At 53.2% G+C, this 15404-nt stretch overlaps 1 protein-coding gene across 1 annotated transcript; it reads left to right on the forward strand.

Moving 5' to 3' along the window:
* Positions 1-5505: 5505 nt before the first annotated feature.
* Positions 5506-14807, forward strand: SLC25A42 (solute carrier family 25 member 42). Its single transcript, XM_004384482.1, has 7 exons — positions 5506-5586; positions 9220-9325; positions 10263-10288; positions 10851-11017; positions 11470-11586; positions 12059-12210; positions 14500-14807. Exons 1-7 carry the CDS (start codon positions 5506-5508, stop codon positions 14805-14807), a joined length of 957 nt encoding a protein of 318 aa, XP_004384539.1.
* Positions 14808-15404: the final 597 nt, after the last annotated feature.

Below are 15404 nucleotides of genomic sequence, written 5' to 3' on the forward strand. Positions count from 1 at the left end.
CTCACTACGCCCTGTCACCCCAACTCTTCCCCAAACCCTACCTCCTCCCCCCACAGCCCCAAAGATCCCAAGTCTAGGCCTCTCCCTCTTTCCTCAGTAACCACATGGGTGTCCTTAACAGTCTTCCTGCTTCCACCTCGCCCCCACTGCAGCCGGAGTGACCCTTGCTTCCCTCATTGGCCTGGCCAGCTCCTTTCTGCCCCAGGACTTTTGCACTTCCCATCCAGCTGCCTAGAATGCTGCACCAGTGAGCCATCTGTTTATCCTGCCTCCGTTCAGATGCCGCCCTTCGGGAAGACCTGCTGGCCACCATCCATTGCATTTGTTTTCTTCCGGCGTGTGTCCCTCCTCGCTGCATGGAATGTGGTGCCATGAGGGTGGGCCCTGTGCCTGGCACAGTGGAGCCCTCAGTAAACATTCATACATGAAGGATCCACTCCTCAGCTCCCGTCCTTACCGGGGTGGAGGTCCACGGTGGCAAGACTGGCTGTTCTCACATCGTCGTTACCCCCATTGACCTGCGATCAGCCTACTGTGATCCACCCTGGTCCCCACAGCAGCCTGGATGAGTCTCCTGTTGCGGCTGTAACAAGTAACCACAACTTAGAGGCTTAAAACAAAAAAACCTGTTGCTGTAGAGTCAATTCCGATTCATAGCGACCCCACAGGACAGAGTAGAACTGCCCCATAGGATTTCCTAGGCTGAAATCTTTACAGAAGCAGACTGCCACATCTTTCTCCTGCAGAGTGGCTAGTAGGTTTGAACTGCCAACCTTTTGCTTAGCAGCTGAATGCTTAACCACTGTGCCTTAAAAAAAAAAAAGGAACTAATTGCCATCAAGTCAATCTTGGCCTTGGCGATCCTGTGTGTGTCAGAGTACAACTGTGCTCCACAGGGATTTCAGTGACTGATTTTTCACCAGGCCATTCTTTCAAGGCACCCCTGGATACACTTGAACCTTTAACCTTTTGGTTAGTAGCCAAGCGCATAACCGTTTGCACCACCCCGGGACTCCAGAGGCTTAAAACCACATGTTTGTTCTCCTATAGTTCTGGAGGTCAGATTCTAAAATGGATCCCAGGACCAATTCTCCCAGGGGAAAATCTCTTCTCTTGCCTTTTTCAGCTTCCGGAAGCCACTCACACCCTTCAGCTGGTGGCCCCCTCCTCCTTCCCCAAATCTGAACCTTCCTATCTCTCTGTCCCCTGCTTCCGTCATCATGTGATTGCCTCCGACTCTCACTTCTGCCTCCCCCCAATAAGGGTGATTACGTGGGGCCCACCAGGTAATCCAACATAACCCTCATCTCAGGATCCTTCCCTTGACTTCATCTGCAAATTCCCTTTGGCTGTGTGAGATCACATGTTCTCACGTTCTGAGGATTAGGACGGGGACATCTTGGAGGGCCATTATTCAGCTGACCACATGGCCCTTTAAACATTGGGCAATGGTGATTCTGAAGGCCCCCTTTCCAGGGGAAATATTAACTTTCCTGTGGAGACACCTGACAGACACCAGGGTGCCCAAGTGACCCGGGTGACTTCTTCACCGTGGTGAGTCACGTGACGTCAGGTACCCCAATTCAACACAGGAGGGAATCCCTCCCCCAAAACCTACAACCCCAGTCTGACCATGACAGAAACAGCTGACAGACCCTGACTGGGTTATGTTCAAGGACCCGCAGCCCATCCTCACAACTGCCAAGGTCACAACAAGGAGAGGCAGAGGGGCTGTCACAGACAGAGGGGACAGAGAGGTGCCCTGAATGGGACCCCGGACAGAGAGAAATGAGTGGGAAAGCTGGTGAAGTCCAGGTAGTCAGGGATTTAGTTAACAGTCACGTGAGGATATGGATAAGGATAATGTTCCACCAGGAGTCCCTGGGTGGCACAGTTAAGCACTGGACTACTAACTGAAAGGTTGTCAGTTCAAACCTTCTCAGAGGTGCCTTGGAAGAAAGCCCTGGCAATCTAATTCTGAAAGGTCACAGCCTTGAAAACCCTATAGAGCACAGTTCTGCTCTGCACGCATGGGGTCACCCTGAGTTGGAGTCCACTCAACCACAGATAACAGCAACAATAATGTTCTGCCCCCACCTGCTGGAGTCCCCAGGAGCCACCTGGCAGCCAATGCCCCACAGGGCCCCTTCTTGAACCTGTGGTGGTGACATTTTGGGGTTTTAGCCACCCTGTTTTCATTTTTATTAGGTACCACTGGCCCTAGTGCCACTTTACTAACTCATTGCTCACTGTGGGGACCCAGAGCCTCAGGGACGCTGGGAAGTGTCCACGGGAGGCCGAGTGCCCCGGACAGAGGGGCAAGGGCCTCAGGCCCTCCCGCCAATACAACTGTATGTGCACCACTGGAATTGGGTGCCAGGTGTCCCATCCTTGGCCAGCTGGCTCCTCTCTCCTGCATATGGCATCCAGTCCCTGCATGCCTGATTATTTAGGCTGACCCCAGGGTCTCCAGCTTTTACCTATAATTACTTACAGAACTCTGCGAGGCCCAGCTATCCCCTTCTCCCAAACTTGATTCCCATGGGCATCTCTGGGCCCCCCATCCTCCAAGCTGAAGGCCCCCAGCAGCCAAGCCGCAGTCTCAGGGTGGTTCCTCCCAGCACCTTCTCCCTGGCAGCCCTACGGCATCCAGCCCACAGCAGGGCTGGCTAACCCTGGGCCCCCTCCATGGTCCCAAACCTGACTTCCGTCCCCTGCCCTTGGGGCTGCCTCTTCTGTACTGGCTCAGGTTCCTAGGGGGATGACTTGACCCTCAGGGCTCCTGCTCCACCCCGGCCAGCCCAGGGGTCCCTACTACTGCCCCCAGACACTTTTACAAAGAGGCTGTTCCTGATTGTGCTGTCTGCAAGGGTCCTCAGCCTTTCCCTGATGAGTGCTTCCTTTGGGTTAAGGGAAGCCCTGCTAACCATAAGGTTGGCAATTCAAGTCCACCCAGAGATGCTTGTAAGAAAGATCTGGCGATTTACTCCCGAAAAATTATCCATTGAAAACCCTATGGAGCACAATTCTACTTTGACACGCAAGGGGTTGCCATGAGTTAGGGTCGATTCAGGGACACTGGTATTGATGGGGGTCTTGGTGAGGAATAGATTCCTCGGCCTCCCCATTGCTCTGCTCCCTGCTGCAATAAGTACCTGTGTTCTTGGCCCAGCTCAGCCCTCCACGTGGCCTTGGGCAAGTACTTAAGCTGCCTGACCTTCAGCTTCCGCATCTGTAAAGCACAGCTAACATGGGTCAAGGCTGGGCAGATTAAAGGACTGGGGTCAAGGAATTTAATGGACAATACTTGCCAGTGTGCCAAGACCAGGCCATAGGCTGTGAGCATCTGTCTTGACCCCATTCTTACCCTGGGGAGTCCTTTGTCCTGGTTTCCTCAAATCATTTTAAAAAACTTTATTTTCAAATAATTTTAGACTTACAAGAAAAGGTACAAAAGTAATGGAAAGTTCCCATCCACCATTGTCCTGGCTTTCCCCAGTGTTAGCGTGTTACATGAGTATGGTAAAAATAAAACCCAAACCTGCTCCATCTAGTGGACTCCAATGCATGGTAGCCCCATGTGTGTCCGAGAAGCGCTACGCTCTGTAGGGTTTTCTTGGCTTTAATCTTTACGGAAGCAGATTGTACCACCTAGGGACCTTATATGATCATGGTACCATGATCTAAACCTGAAAATGAGCATTGATGTAGTACTACAAGCATGGGAACAGTGGTGGTTGAGTGGTAAAACTCTCTCTCAGCAGGAGACCTGGGTTTTGTGTCTGACTTCTTTCACTCAGCATGTTTTTGAGGTTCATTGATGTCATGGATTGAATTGTGTTCCTATAAACTATCTGTCAACTTGGCTGGGTCATCATTCCCAGTATTACATGATCGTGTACCATTTTGTAATCTGATGTGATCTCCTTATGTATTGTAAACTCTGTCACTATGTTGTAATAAAATGGATTAACGGCAGTTATACCGATGAGGTCTACAAGATTAGATAGTGTCTTAAGCCAGTCTTTTTTGAGATATGAAAGAGAGAAGCGAGCAGAGACACACTGGAACCTCATACCACCAAGAAAGCAGTGCTGGGAGCAGAGTGTGTCCTTTGAACCTGAGGTTCCTACGCAGAGAAGCTCCTAGACTAAGGGAAGATTAATGACATGGACCTTCCTCCAGAACCGACAGAGAGAGCATTCCCCTGGAGCTGACACCCTGAATTTGGACTTGTAGCCTACTGGACTATGAGAGAATAAATTTCTCTTTGTTAAAGCCATCCACTTGTGGTATTTCTGTTACAGCAGCACTAGATGACTAAGACAATTGTTGTTGTGACATGTGTCAGGACTTCATTTCTCTTTATGGCAGAGTAATATTCCATTGAATGGATGGACTACATTTTATTTATCCATTCATCTCTTGAGGGACCTTTGAATTGTTTCCACTTTTTGGCTATTGTGAATAGTGCTGCACTGAATGTTGGTTTACAAGTATCTATTTGCATTCTGCTTTCAAGTCTCTTGGGTATATGCCTAGGAGCAGAATTGCTGAGCCATAGGGTAACTCTACCTTTAACTTTCTGAGGAACTGCTAACTGTTCAGGGCCTATTTTTAAGTAGGAAAAAGCTAGTCCCAGAGAACATGTTCAGCATAATCCCATTGATACTCTTTTAACACATAACTCAGTGTTATGCGTGGGCATTAGCATGGGGAGATGGCTAAGGGACATCCAGAGGCTGGCAGGACGCTCACCATCTGCTCTGGGGCCTCTGTGTTATTTACAGTAAATCATATCAATTTATTGTATGATTACAAATGCGGGAACTGAAGCTGGCAGCGTCTCAGTCATGCCTGTTCCCTGTCCTCTGCCCTCTGTCCTTTAGACCGTTTGGCCTGGACAGTGGGACACTTGTTGTGCTTTGCTGAGCTTTGCCTGCACCTCAAGGTGAGCGCAATGTGCACCTCCTGGAAGGAGCCCTGAGATGTCAAAGAGCAAGGCGCCATTTCATAGTGAAAAATCAATTTTCTGGAAGTATTTATGTGAATGAACTAGGGCCCTTGTCCACACAGCCCAGTGAGGGGGTACGTTGAGGGGCCGGGTAGATGAGCTCTCTTGGCTCCATGCTTATCTGTGCTGGTGACGAGGAAGTGTGGGTGCTCCCCCTCCCTGCCCATACCCCCAGCCTGTCCCTCCTGCAACCTCAGGGAAACAGCTTAGCCTCTCTGAGCCTGTGGGCTCTGCTATGGCACCGGGTTAAAAAACAAACTACTCAGAGGTCAGTTTGTGAGGCTCAGACAGCAAGAGGGCTCTCGTCAATCATTAAACCATAATGCCAGGGTGAGGGTCAGGATGTGGGGCGGGTGCCGTCCCTTGCGGGAGACAGTGGCCAGGCAAGGGGAGGAAGGGAGCTGTGTCTAGATAACTGGGGATGAATTGCGGTGCCGCGTCTTACCACCCCTCTGTCCCCCAGGACCAAGGCTCCGCCCAGCAGGCCTGGGATGGGTAATGGTGTGAAGGAGGCCACGGCACACCTGCCGGAGGATGCTGAGCCCACCCTGCGTTCAGCCGTCTCCAAAAAGGCAAGTATGCACTCTCTCAATGCCCCCTCTCCAGTCCCCGACTCTGTCTTGCACTCCCTCAGAGCTAACCTCTGCCTCTCTCTACATGATGTCACCAAGTCATGGTCCGTCATCATTCATCCACTGCCCAGGACCCGCTCTTGCACCCACAGCCCGTGTGATGGGCCTGGCATGGCTCGGGGGAGGTTTGGGGCTGGCAGGGTGGTGGGTAGGGGACTCTGGCTCCTGATGTGAACCCCACTGACACAGATTTGTCTGGGAAGCTGGCATGAGGAAGGGCTTTAGAGCCACTTTTCCTCCCTCACTTGTGGATACTAAAGATCGAGCCAAGCAGTGGCTGAGCCCTTCCCATGGGATTGCCCAACTTGTCTTATTTGCAGGTGGGGGGGCAGGGATGACCGTGGGGAAGCTGGGATGACCAGGGGTACAGGGGGGGCAGGGAAGGAGGCCATCGGGGGCCTAGATGGCTTTGTGGGGGGGCTTGGGGGGGCTGGAATGGCCATGGGGGGTTTTCCCTGAGCCCTGCCATCTACCCCTGATTCCTGCACATGAATTGAAGAGGTGTTCCTCCAAAAAGAGTCGTCCAGCCTGTGCTATTTGTTCACCCTAGAAGCAGAAGCCCTGGCTCCACCTGAGCCACAGACTGACCTGACTACAGGAACCCGTCCCCACGCTTGCTGGGGCAGGACACAGAGTCCACTCTGCCAGAGGCCGCACTGGTGTCATCCTCCAACCTATCGCCGGATTTCAGGTCACGCTGCTGAGCACTGGGCAGGCAGGTTCCCACTCGCCCAGGGAGTCACTGCTCCTAGTGCTGTATGAGGGAGGCAGTGGGGGGCGGGACCCAAGGTGGGCACTTCCTTGGTGGTTTAGTGAACTTCCCTACTGAACTCTCAGATTCAGAAGATTTCATTTGACTTGTCTCAACCATCAACGCCCATGGAAGCAGCAGTGAAGAAATCAAATGATGACAAAGAAAACTAAAGACACAAGGAAAGAGTCGTCCAAAGGACTAATGGAGCACAACCACCACGCCCTCCACCAGACTGAGTCCAGTACAGCTAGATGGTGCCTGGCTACCACCACCGACTGCTCTGACAGGGATCATAATTGAGGGTCCTGGACAGAGCTGGAGAAAAATGTAGAACGAACTCTAATTCACCAAAAAAAGACCAGACTTACTGGCCTGACAGAGACTGCAGAAACTCTGAGGGTATGGCCCCCAGATACCCTTTTAGCTCAGTGATGAAGTTCACCCTTCAGCCAGAGATTAGACAGGCCCATAAAACAAAATGAGACTAAAGGAGCACACCAGCCCAGGGGCAAGGACTAGAAGGCAGGAGGGGACAGGAAAGCTGCTAATAGGGAACCCAAGATCGAGAAAGGAGAGTGTTGACATGTCGGGGGGTTGGTAACCAATGTCATAAAACAATATGTGTACTGACTGTTCAATGAGAAGCTAGTGTGCTCTGTAAACCTTTATCTAAAGTGCTGTAATAAAAAAATATTTAAAAAAATCAATGTATTGCATTGGGCAAATCTGCTATAAAAGACCTCTTCAAAGTGTTCAAAAACAAAGATGTCACTTTGAGGACTAAGGCATGCCTCACCCAAGCTGTGGTCTTTTCTGCTACATTACATGCATGTGAAAGCTGGACAGTGAAAAAAGGAAACAGAAGAAGAATTGATGTATTTGAACTGTGGTGTTGGCAAAAATCTTGAATCTACCATAGACTGCCAGAAGAACGAACAGGTCAGTCTTAGAAGAAACCCTACCAGAATGCTCCTTAGATACGAGGATGGTGAGACTTCATGTCATCAGGAAAGACCAATTGCTAGAAAAGCACATTGTGTTTGGTAAAGAAGAGGGTCAGCGAAAACAAGGGAGACCCTCCATGAGATGGATTGACACAATAGCTGCAACAATGAACTCAAATAATACCAACAATCATAAAGATGGCACAGGACGGGACAACGTTTCATTCTGTTGTACCTGGGATCACCATGAGTCGGAGCTGACTCCACGACAACTAGCAACAACTACGGAGCTCGGAACTCGAGACTGGAAGCATCTAGATGCTGTCACCCATCATATGCCGACCAGCAAGAGTTTCCGTGGAGTGAATTTTGCTGGAGGGAGCCATAGCGCTTTGAAGACTGGGGGTTCTGTGAGCACCAATGCAGTACCAACCAGAATCTCACCAGGATCAACCCGTCCGATGAGGAGATCCCTGCTCGAAGCCACGTTTCTCTGATGAAGAAGCTAGAGTCTTCTTTTGGGATTTATGCTACTGTATGTTTCACATGTGGCTCACCCACATCCCGTGGAGCTGTCTGCCTGTTCTCATCCACTCGTGGGGGTCCCTGTGGCGTCTGTCTGTGCTGCCCTAGCTGGGCCCTTTGAGTTATGAGGAAAGGAGCTGGAAGCCACCACCCAGGCAGCAGGCCCCCTCAGAGCATCTGTGTGTGTGTGTGTGAGAGTGAGTGTGTGTAATTGAAGGGGCGGCGTTAAGCTTTTAAGAGCCATGGGTGGCACCGCCCACGCACTGTTGAGGGAGAAGGGGCGCGTGGGATCCGTCTTGTTGATGTGATGGTCACGTGCTAGGCACTGCTTGTGGAGCATCCCCTCTGCATGAAGAGGTCCTGCGGTGGTGGTTGCTCATCTCACCCAAAAAACCCCACTGAGCTTCCCCTTGAACGAGGTGAGCCAGCGTCTGACCACACCTCTCGGAGCTGCTGCCTCTGGTTGCCTGGAAGCGTGACCGTAGGAGCCGGAAATGTGGATTCCCAGAGATGAGACCCCAGTTTTGGATTCTGGCTCTGGAGACTGGGGAGTTGGGCTGGGTAAGGAGATGGGGAAGGGTCTGGCCAAGGCTTGTGACGTCCAGGGGACAAGGAGAACAAGGCCTTGGGGACTGTTTCCATCCATGAGAGGATGCTAGAAACAGTGTCACTGCCGAGATGGGGCAGCAAGGCGATACATGAGAGCAGTGGTGCTGTGGCTGGCCACATCCCTGTCACCATCATCACAGTCACTGTTGTCACTGTCATCACCGCCATCGTCCCCACCACCACCATTATCACCACTGTTGTCCCCACTATATCATAGTCACTGTCAGGATCACCATTGTCACCACTGCCATCACCTTCACTGTTGTCACTGTCAGCATCATCACCATCATCACCATCCGTATTGTTGTCATCACCAACATCATCACCATCACCGTCAGCCCTCACCTTGACTGGATAACATTCTGGAGACGCCAACTGCTGACCGGAGATGTGGAAGGGGCTACACTGACCTACCCCCTCTCTTACCCTACATGACACGCGTGCCTGGTGGCATTGCCCTGAGGACACCGCAGTGGCTTGATGTGGCCAGGAGCCTGGGTGTACGCTTGGGTGGAGCCAGTTGCCCTGCAATCTGAACCCGAGAATCGGAGCCCACAGCTGCCCAGAAGCATGTCCCTCCCTCCCAGATGTCCTCTGGGCTGCGCACTTCACTGTCGAGTGCGGGGCCTGTGGTCTCTGGGCCTGGCCTGGGCTGTAAGAAGACACACCAGCACCCACGCGTGTCCCACTCCTCCTCTGAGCGATGCCCCCCTCATGCTGGTGTTCTGCACTTCCTTTCAGAGAGACCACCACGACGTGTTCAACTCCCTGCTGTCTGGGGCCCTGGCTGGTGCGCTTGCCAAGACAGCGGTAGCCCCCCTGGACCGAACCAAAATCATCTTCCAGGGTACAAGCCACCTGCCTGTCTGTGCATCTGTCTGTCTGTCAGCATGATAGAGAAGCCTCTGGGCTCCCCTTCCTCCTCAGTCTCCTCTCAGGGGCCTCTGAAGAGGAGGCCTTCCCTTTCCATGGCTGCACCCCTGAAACACTCTCTCCAGGCCATGCTGGGGGCTGAGGTCATGACCCGGGACCCTCCACCCTACAGTGGTTGAGAGAGAACCCGGCTCTTCCCACTGCAGCTGGTCTCAGCCTCTTGGTGCCTCGGTTTTCTCATCTGTAATGTGAGAGTGTTAATATCAATCTCCCTCACGTGTGAGGAATCAGTGACAGACACAGGACAGGACACGCACACGCACAAATGCACGCACATACACAAGTGTGCAGAGTGCAATCCCACACACGCCTACATGTGCATGCACACACGCGTACATGTGTGCACGCACACACACAGATGTGCAGGGCCTCAGGCCAGCAGGAGCACTGCAGGCCATAAGACCTTTGTCTTGGGGATCTGGGTGGACCCCTGACCTGCATGGCCTGGGTTTCTGGGTCTTTCCCATGAGCACTTGTACAAGCCCTGCTTGGGCCCACCATGTTCCGGAGCAAGGAGAAGGGGGCGCCGCTGGATCACTCTGCAGGGCCCTGCAGCTGCCCTTGGGAGCCACACCCCTCCGAGACCCTCTCCATCCTGGAGGGGTTGGACAGGGGCTACTTGCCTTTTAGGGATAAGTCTGGATGTGCAGAGGGGGAAGGACGGAGGGGGACTCTTTGGCAGCCACTTCTGAACTCCTGTGCTAAGAACAGCACAGATGTCGAGGGGGACACGCAGGGTGAGGGGGCATGCTAATGGGGGAGACATGCAGACTGGGGGGGCTTGCCAATGAGGAGGGAGTCATGCAGACATGTCCCTTGCGTCCTGACGGGCTCTGTGTGTTTTCTTCCAGTGTCTTCAAAAAGATTCTCTGCCAAGGTGAGGTGCTAGGTCACTGAGCCCAGGCTCCTCACACCTGCTGTCCTGCCCAATGGGGTTGGGGAGGAGGGGAATGATGCAGGAAAGATGCTTTCTCCTTGTGCACCGCCCCCCCTCCAGCCTTGGTGGTGGTGGCATGGGGGTCCCGGGCTGCTCAGGATGAGGAGGGGATGGGGTCCTCGCTGTGCCCCAGCTCTGCCGGGACATGCGCCCCTGCCCCCCACCGGGAATGCTCAGGTGCCCTGTGTGCCTCTGGGAGGGGGGCTGGGAGCTCGGCTTTCTGAATCCGACATCTTTGTGCGTGATTTTTTAACAGTGCCAGGCATTACCTTCTTAATACAGGAAACAATAAAGACTATTTTTTAAAGTCAGCCCTGTGGGGCTCTGGGCCCTGTTCGCAAACCTGGTCTCCTATGCATGTCAGAATTCCCGCGGGTGGGGGATGGGCAGGGAGGCATGTTCGTGGACGCTGTAGACCCCAGGTACAGGGTGGGATGCATGGACAAGGTGGACAGGGGCATAGGTTCATGGCAGGATGGTGACCTCTGACCCCCACCTCCAGGAAGCCCTCCGGCTGCTCTACTACACCTACCTCAATGAGGGCTTCTTCAGCCTGTGGCGTGGGAACTCGGCCACCATGGTGCGCGTGGTGCCCTACGCCGCCATCCAGTTCAGCGCCCATGAGGAGTACAAGCGGGTGCTGGGGCGCTACTATGGCTTCTGTGGAGAGTGAGGCCCCCCGACCCCTCCCTGGTCCCCTCCCTGGCCCCCTTCTCGGGCCCCTCCCCAACCCCACTCCCCAACCCCTCCATAGCCCCACAGGGCCCCAGAGCTGGGGAAGGACCAGGCACCCCCACTGAGATATGTCAGCACCCTGGGCCGGGCCTCTGTGTCTCTCTCTCTCTTGCTCTGTGTTTCTCTGTCTTGACTGTTTCTCTGTTTCCCTCTCTCTCTGTCTCTCTTTGTTTCCCTTGCTCTCTCTGTCTCTGCCTCTCCATCTGTCTCTCTCTCTCCATCTGTCTCTATCTCCCTCTCTTTCTCTGTGTCTTGCTCTCTCTCTGTTTCTCTGTCTCTCATTCTCTGTCTCTCCCTCTCTGTCTCTCTCCATCTTTCTATATCTATGTCTCTCTCTCTCCCTTGGGCTCTCACCCTTGTTGCCCCCACCCCCACCCCACCTGCAGGGACCTGCCTCCCTGGCCCCGGCTGCTCGCAGGCGCGCTGGCTGGAACAACGGCCGCCTCGCTGACCTATCCATTGGACCTGGTCCGCGCACGGATGGCTGTGACCCCAAAGGAGATGTGAGTCCTGACGGGCCGTGTCCCCTAAGGGTGAGAGCCACTCCCAAGGCCCCGGGGTGGATCTGGGCATCTGTGTCCACTGCAGAGGAAGCTCTGTGAGAATCCTAACCCTGGCTCTTGCCTAGCCTGGGCCGTGACTCTGCAGCCGTTCCAGAAAGCCTCTGATTGCTTTCTTGGACAGGCTCAGTGTCTGCAGGCTTCCTCTGGAGTTGAGCATAGATGCTTTAGTGCGTGTGCATGAGAAATAAGTGTTCAGCCCACGGGACGATCCCAGTGTTGACAAGGAAACAGAAGCTTCCATGTGTATGTCCCTCTGATTCCAAAGCTGCTGCCCGTGGCTCTGTGGCCTAATGGTGGAGTGTCCATGCTGCAGACACAGACCCAGTGCCTGGAGGAGCAGGTGGTTGTGAACCTCGGCCCCTGCCCTGGTGGCTGACACACCCACAGCCTGCCTGCCTGCTTTGTCCTGCAGGTACAGCAACATCTTTCATGTCTTCATCCGTATCTCCCGTGAGGAGGGGCTGAAGACCCTGTACCACGGCTTCACACCGACCCTGCTGGGTGTCATTCCATACGCAGGGCTGAGCTTCTTCACCTACGAGACACTCAAGAGCCTGCACAGAGGTGAGGGGTGTGGGGCAGGGCTGGGCCCTGGCACCCATGAGGTCATGTATCCACCAGAGGAACCTGGGTACTGGCACTGAAGGCCTTTAAGAGACACCCCCCAGTATCTAGTGTATTGTCCTGAGCGCTGGCTACACCTTAACACCCACATGCATGCTCACACACGGTCAGGTTCATACACCCACACACACATGCACGCGTAGCATGCGGGTAGAACCAAGATGTCAGGAAATGCCCTTTTGTTTTGATAATTTTGAGAAAATCTAGGAATACATAAAACTACAGAGAATACTACAAGAATGCTCATACCAGCATGGACAGTTATTACCATGTTGCCTCAAGATGCTTTTTTTAAAGAAAACGATGCAGGTAAGTCCCAGCTGTCCCCTCCTCAGGCTTCATTATTAGAAATGTGGAGGGTATCCCTCAAGCTGGTTTTAAAAATACATCTGCATGCACATATGTATGTTGTTAGCAGTACATTGTAACATGTCATGGTTATAGAAGTGACACACGCAGGGTCGCTTCACACAGGCTCCGTTGGCACATCTTCCCCTGGAGCTGGTGTCTGGGTGCCCTGTGGTGGGTGTTCCTCACTGGGGCTGGGGGTGGTGTTTAGGCTGGCTCTTAGTCTCCTGTGGTTGCCTTGACAAAGTACCACAAGTTTAAAGCCACAGATTTCAGGCTTTAAAGAACAGAAATTTACTCTCCCAGTCTGGAGGCAGAAAGGGTGTCGGCAGGACCATGCTGTATCTGCTGGCTCTAGGGGAAGACCCTTCCTGGTGGTCCACGTGTCCCTTGGCCTTTAGATGTATCTTCATGTGGCATCTTCCCATGAGTGACTCTGTCTCTGTGTCTGTTTCCCCTTTTATAAAACATCACTCCAAAGGGATTAGGATTAGGACCCATCCTACTCTGGTATGACCTCATTTAATTTACTGATAACAAAAGAAAAACCCTATTTCCAAACAAGGTCGCCTGCACAGGTACAGGGGTTAGAACTTCCACATATCTTTTTGATATTAATTTCGGAATGCTTGGTTAATCATTTGCTATGGAGCTGATTCTGACTCAGGGCAATTCCATGTGTGTCAGAGTAGAACTGGTCCATGGGGTTTTCAATGGCAGATTTTTTGGAAGTAGATTGTCAGGCCTTTCTTCTTAGGTGCCTCTGGGTGGACTTGAACCTTTGGTTAACAGCCAAGTGCGTTTGCAGTTTACACCACCCAGGGGCTCCCACGTATCTTTTTGGAGGACACAATTCAGTGCACAGCAGGCTGTTTCCAGTTTTCCTCTGTAACCTGCCAACCCCGGGAGCATGTCTTCTCACACTGTCGACTGTCTCAGTTTCCCTCACCCGGCAGTCATTCTGGCCACTTGGACACGCCCTTTCTCCACATTCTGGGCCACACGGGTATTGTCAGACCCCTTAACGTTTTTGCCAGTCTGGTGAGCAAATGATGTTCTCTCATTGTTTTTAATTCTTAGTTCTAAATTCATAGCTGATTTTTTTTAATAGATTATTTTTTAGAGCAGTTTTAAATTTATGGACAGATTGTTCAGAACATCCAGAGTTCTATATGCCCTTTCCCCCCTGCACAGTTTTTCCTATTATTAACACCTGGCGTTTGTGTGGTACATTTGTTAACATTGATGAACCAGTATCAATACATTATTATTAGCTAAAGTTCATAGTTCCCATTAGGCTTCACTCTTTGCAGCTGAACTTTAAGAATCCCTGTTGATTGGCTGGTGCCAGCTTCTTTCTCCATTGTGCCTCACAGGGGCCTCTTTCCTTAAAACCCGCGGGGCCCTGGGGCCTCTGTGTTGTTCACAGTGAGGTATGAACATTCCGGAAACATTTCTAAGGCACCCTGGGAGGAGTAGGCAGTGGCGAGGAGGACGCAGACAGGGAGGTATTTTCTTTACCAGACCAATCCAGGCATGACTAGATGTGAACAGCGCCTCCCTCTGGGTCTTAGGACTTTGTTATAAGATTCTTTGTGCTTTTTGGCGTATGTATTTCTCAAATTTGTTTAAAAAGGCATAATTAGGAGGAGAGCAGTGGCGGCACGTGTGAGCCCTGGTGGAGAGGAGGAGGGGGAGCGGGCTTGGTGTTGACACACAGCCCTGCCCTGTTACATTTGACGGGCAGGCGCGGGGTGGGCATGGGCACAGGGGGCTTGTGTAGGTGCATGTGTGAGGGAGTGCGCGTGTGCACATGTGTGTGCGTGAGCTCTGTGTGTTGGAGCGCTGCATGCTCAGCACTCACCCTGCTTGCTCCTGCAGAGTACAGCGGCCACCGGCAACCCTACCCCTTGGAGCGCATGATCTTCGGGGCCTGCGCCGGTATCATTGGACAGTCGGCCTCGTACCCGTTGGATGTAGTGCGGCGTCGTATGCAGACGGCAGGCGTCACGGGCTTCCCGCGCACCTCCATCGTGCGCACAATGGGCACCATCGTGCGCAAGGAGGGCGCCGTGCGCGGCCTCTACAAGGGCCTGAGCATGAACTGGCTCAAGGGTCCCATCGCCGTGGGTATCAGCTTCACCACCTTCGACCTCATGCAGATCTTGCTGCATCGCCTGCAGGGCTAGGCTGGCATCTCGGGGCACGGGGAACCTGACCCCTTGTTTCCTGAGCCCTCGGAGAGCTGTCTGAGGAAGGGTGCAGCGCCTCTGAGACCCACTCGCCGGCCCTGAAGTGCAGTAGCGGGACGGGGGGGGAGAGGGGTGCTGTTCCCGAGAGTGTGGCCCAAAGGGGCCCTTGGCAGAGGCGCTACTAGTTTTGGGGACCTGTGACCCCTCTAAGCTTGGAGCCAGACCCTGCTGCCCCCTTTTGTTCTGACCGTGGGACCGGACGGAGATGAGTACAGGGAGCGGCCTGGCCTCAAGCAATGGGACTTTTCCCCCGAGCAGTGGGGCCTTTCCTGAAATGGGACTACCCAGGATGGGACCCCTGCGGTCTCTGTTCTCGGCTTTGGCTGCTCCATCAGTGGTGCCCAGGAAAACGCAGCCCCTCACCCCACCCAGCTCTTCCACTGTCCCATCCTCAACCCTGCACGACAATAACTTCTTGGCCCCCAGTGCATGTGTCCCAGTGGGCCACCTTGCCTGATCCCAGGTTCCACAGTGGTGGTTGTTGGAACCCCCCTGAAAGAGGAGAAACCCCTGAGAGCCGTATGGATGCCTCTT

The sequence above is a fragment of the Trichechus manatus genome, unplaced genomic scaffold, assembly GCF_000243295.1.
Source record: "Trichechus manatus latirostris isolate Lorelei unplaced genomic scaffold, TriManLat1.0 scaffold00122, whole genome shotgun sequence".
Classification (NCBI taxonomy): Eukaryota; Metazoa; Chordata; class Mammalia; order Sirenia; family Trichechidae; genus Trichechus; species Trichechus manatus.

Bases quoted from the DNA above. Each gene is read 5' to 3' on its own strand.
- SLC25A42 (XM_004384482.1), top strand. From the start codon at position 5,506: ATGGGTAATGGTGTGAAGGAGGCCACGGCACACCTGCCGGAGGATGCT. The intron at 5,587-9,219 runs GCAAGTATGCAC...ACTTCCTTTCAG, and splicing joins GTTCAGCCGTCTCCAAAAAG to AGAGACCACCACGACGTGTT. The intron at 11,587-12,058 runs GTGAGTCCTGAC...TTTGTCCTGCAG, and splicing joins GCTGTGACCCCAAAGGAGAT to GTACAGCAACATCTTTCATG.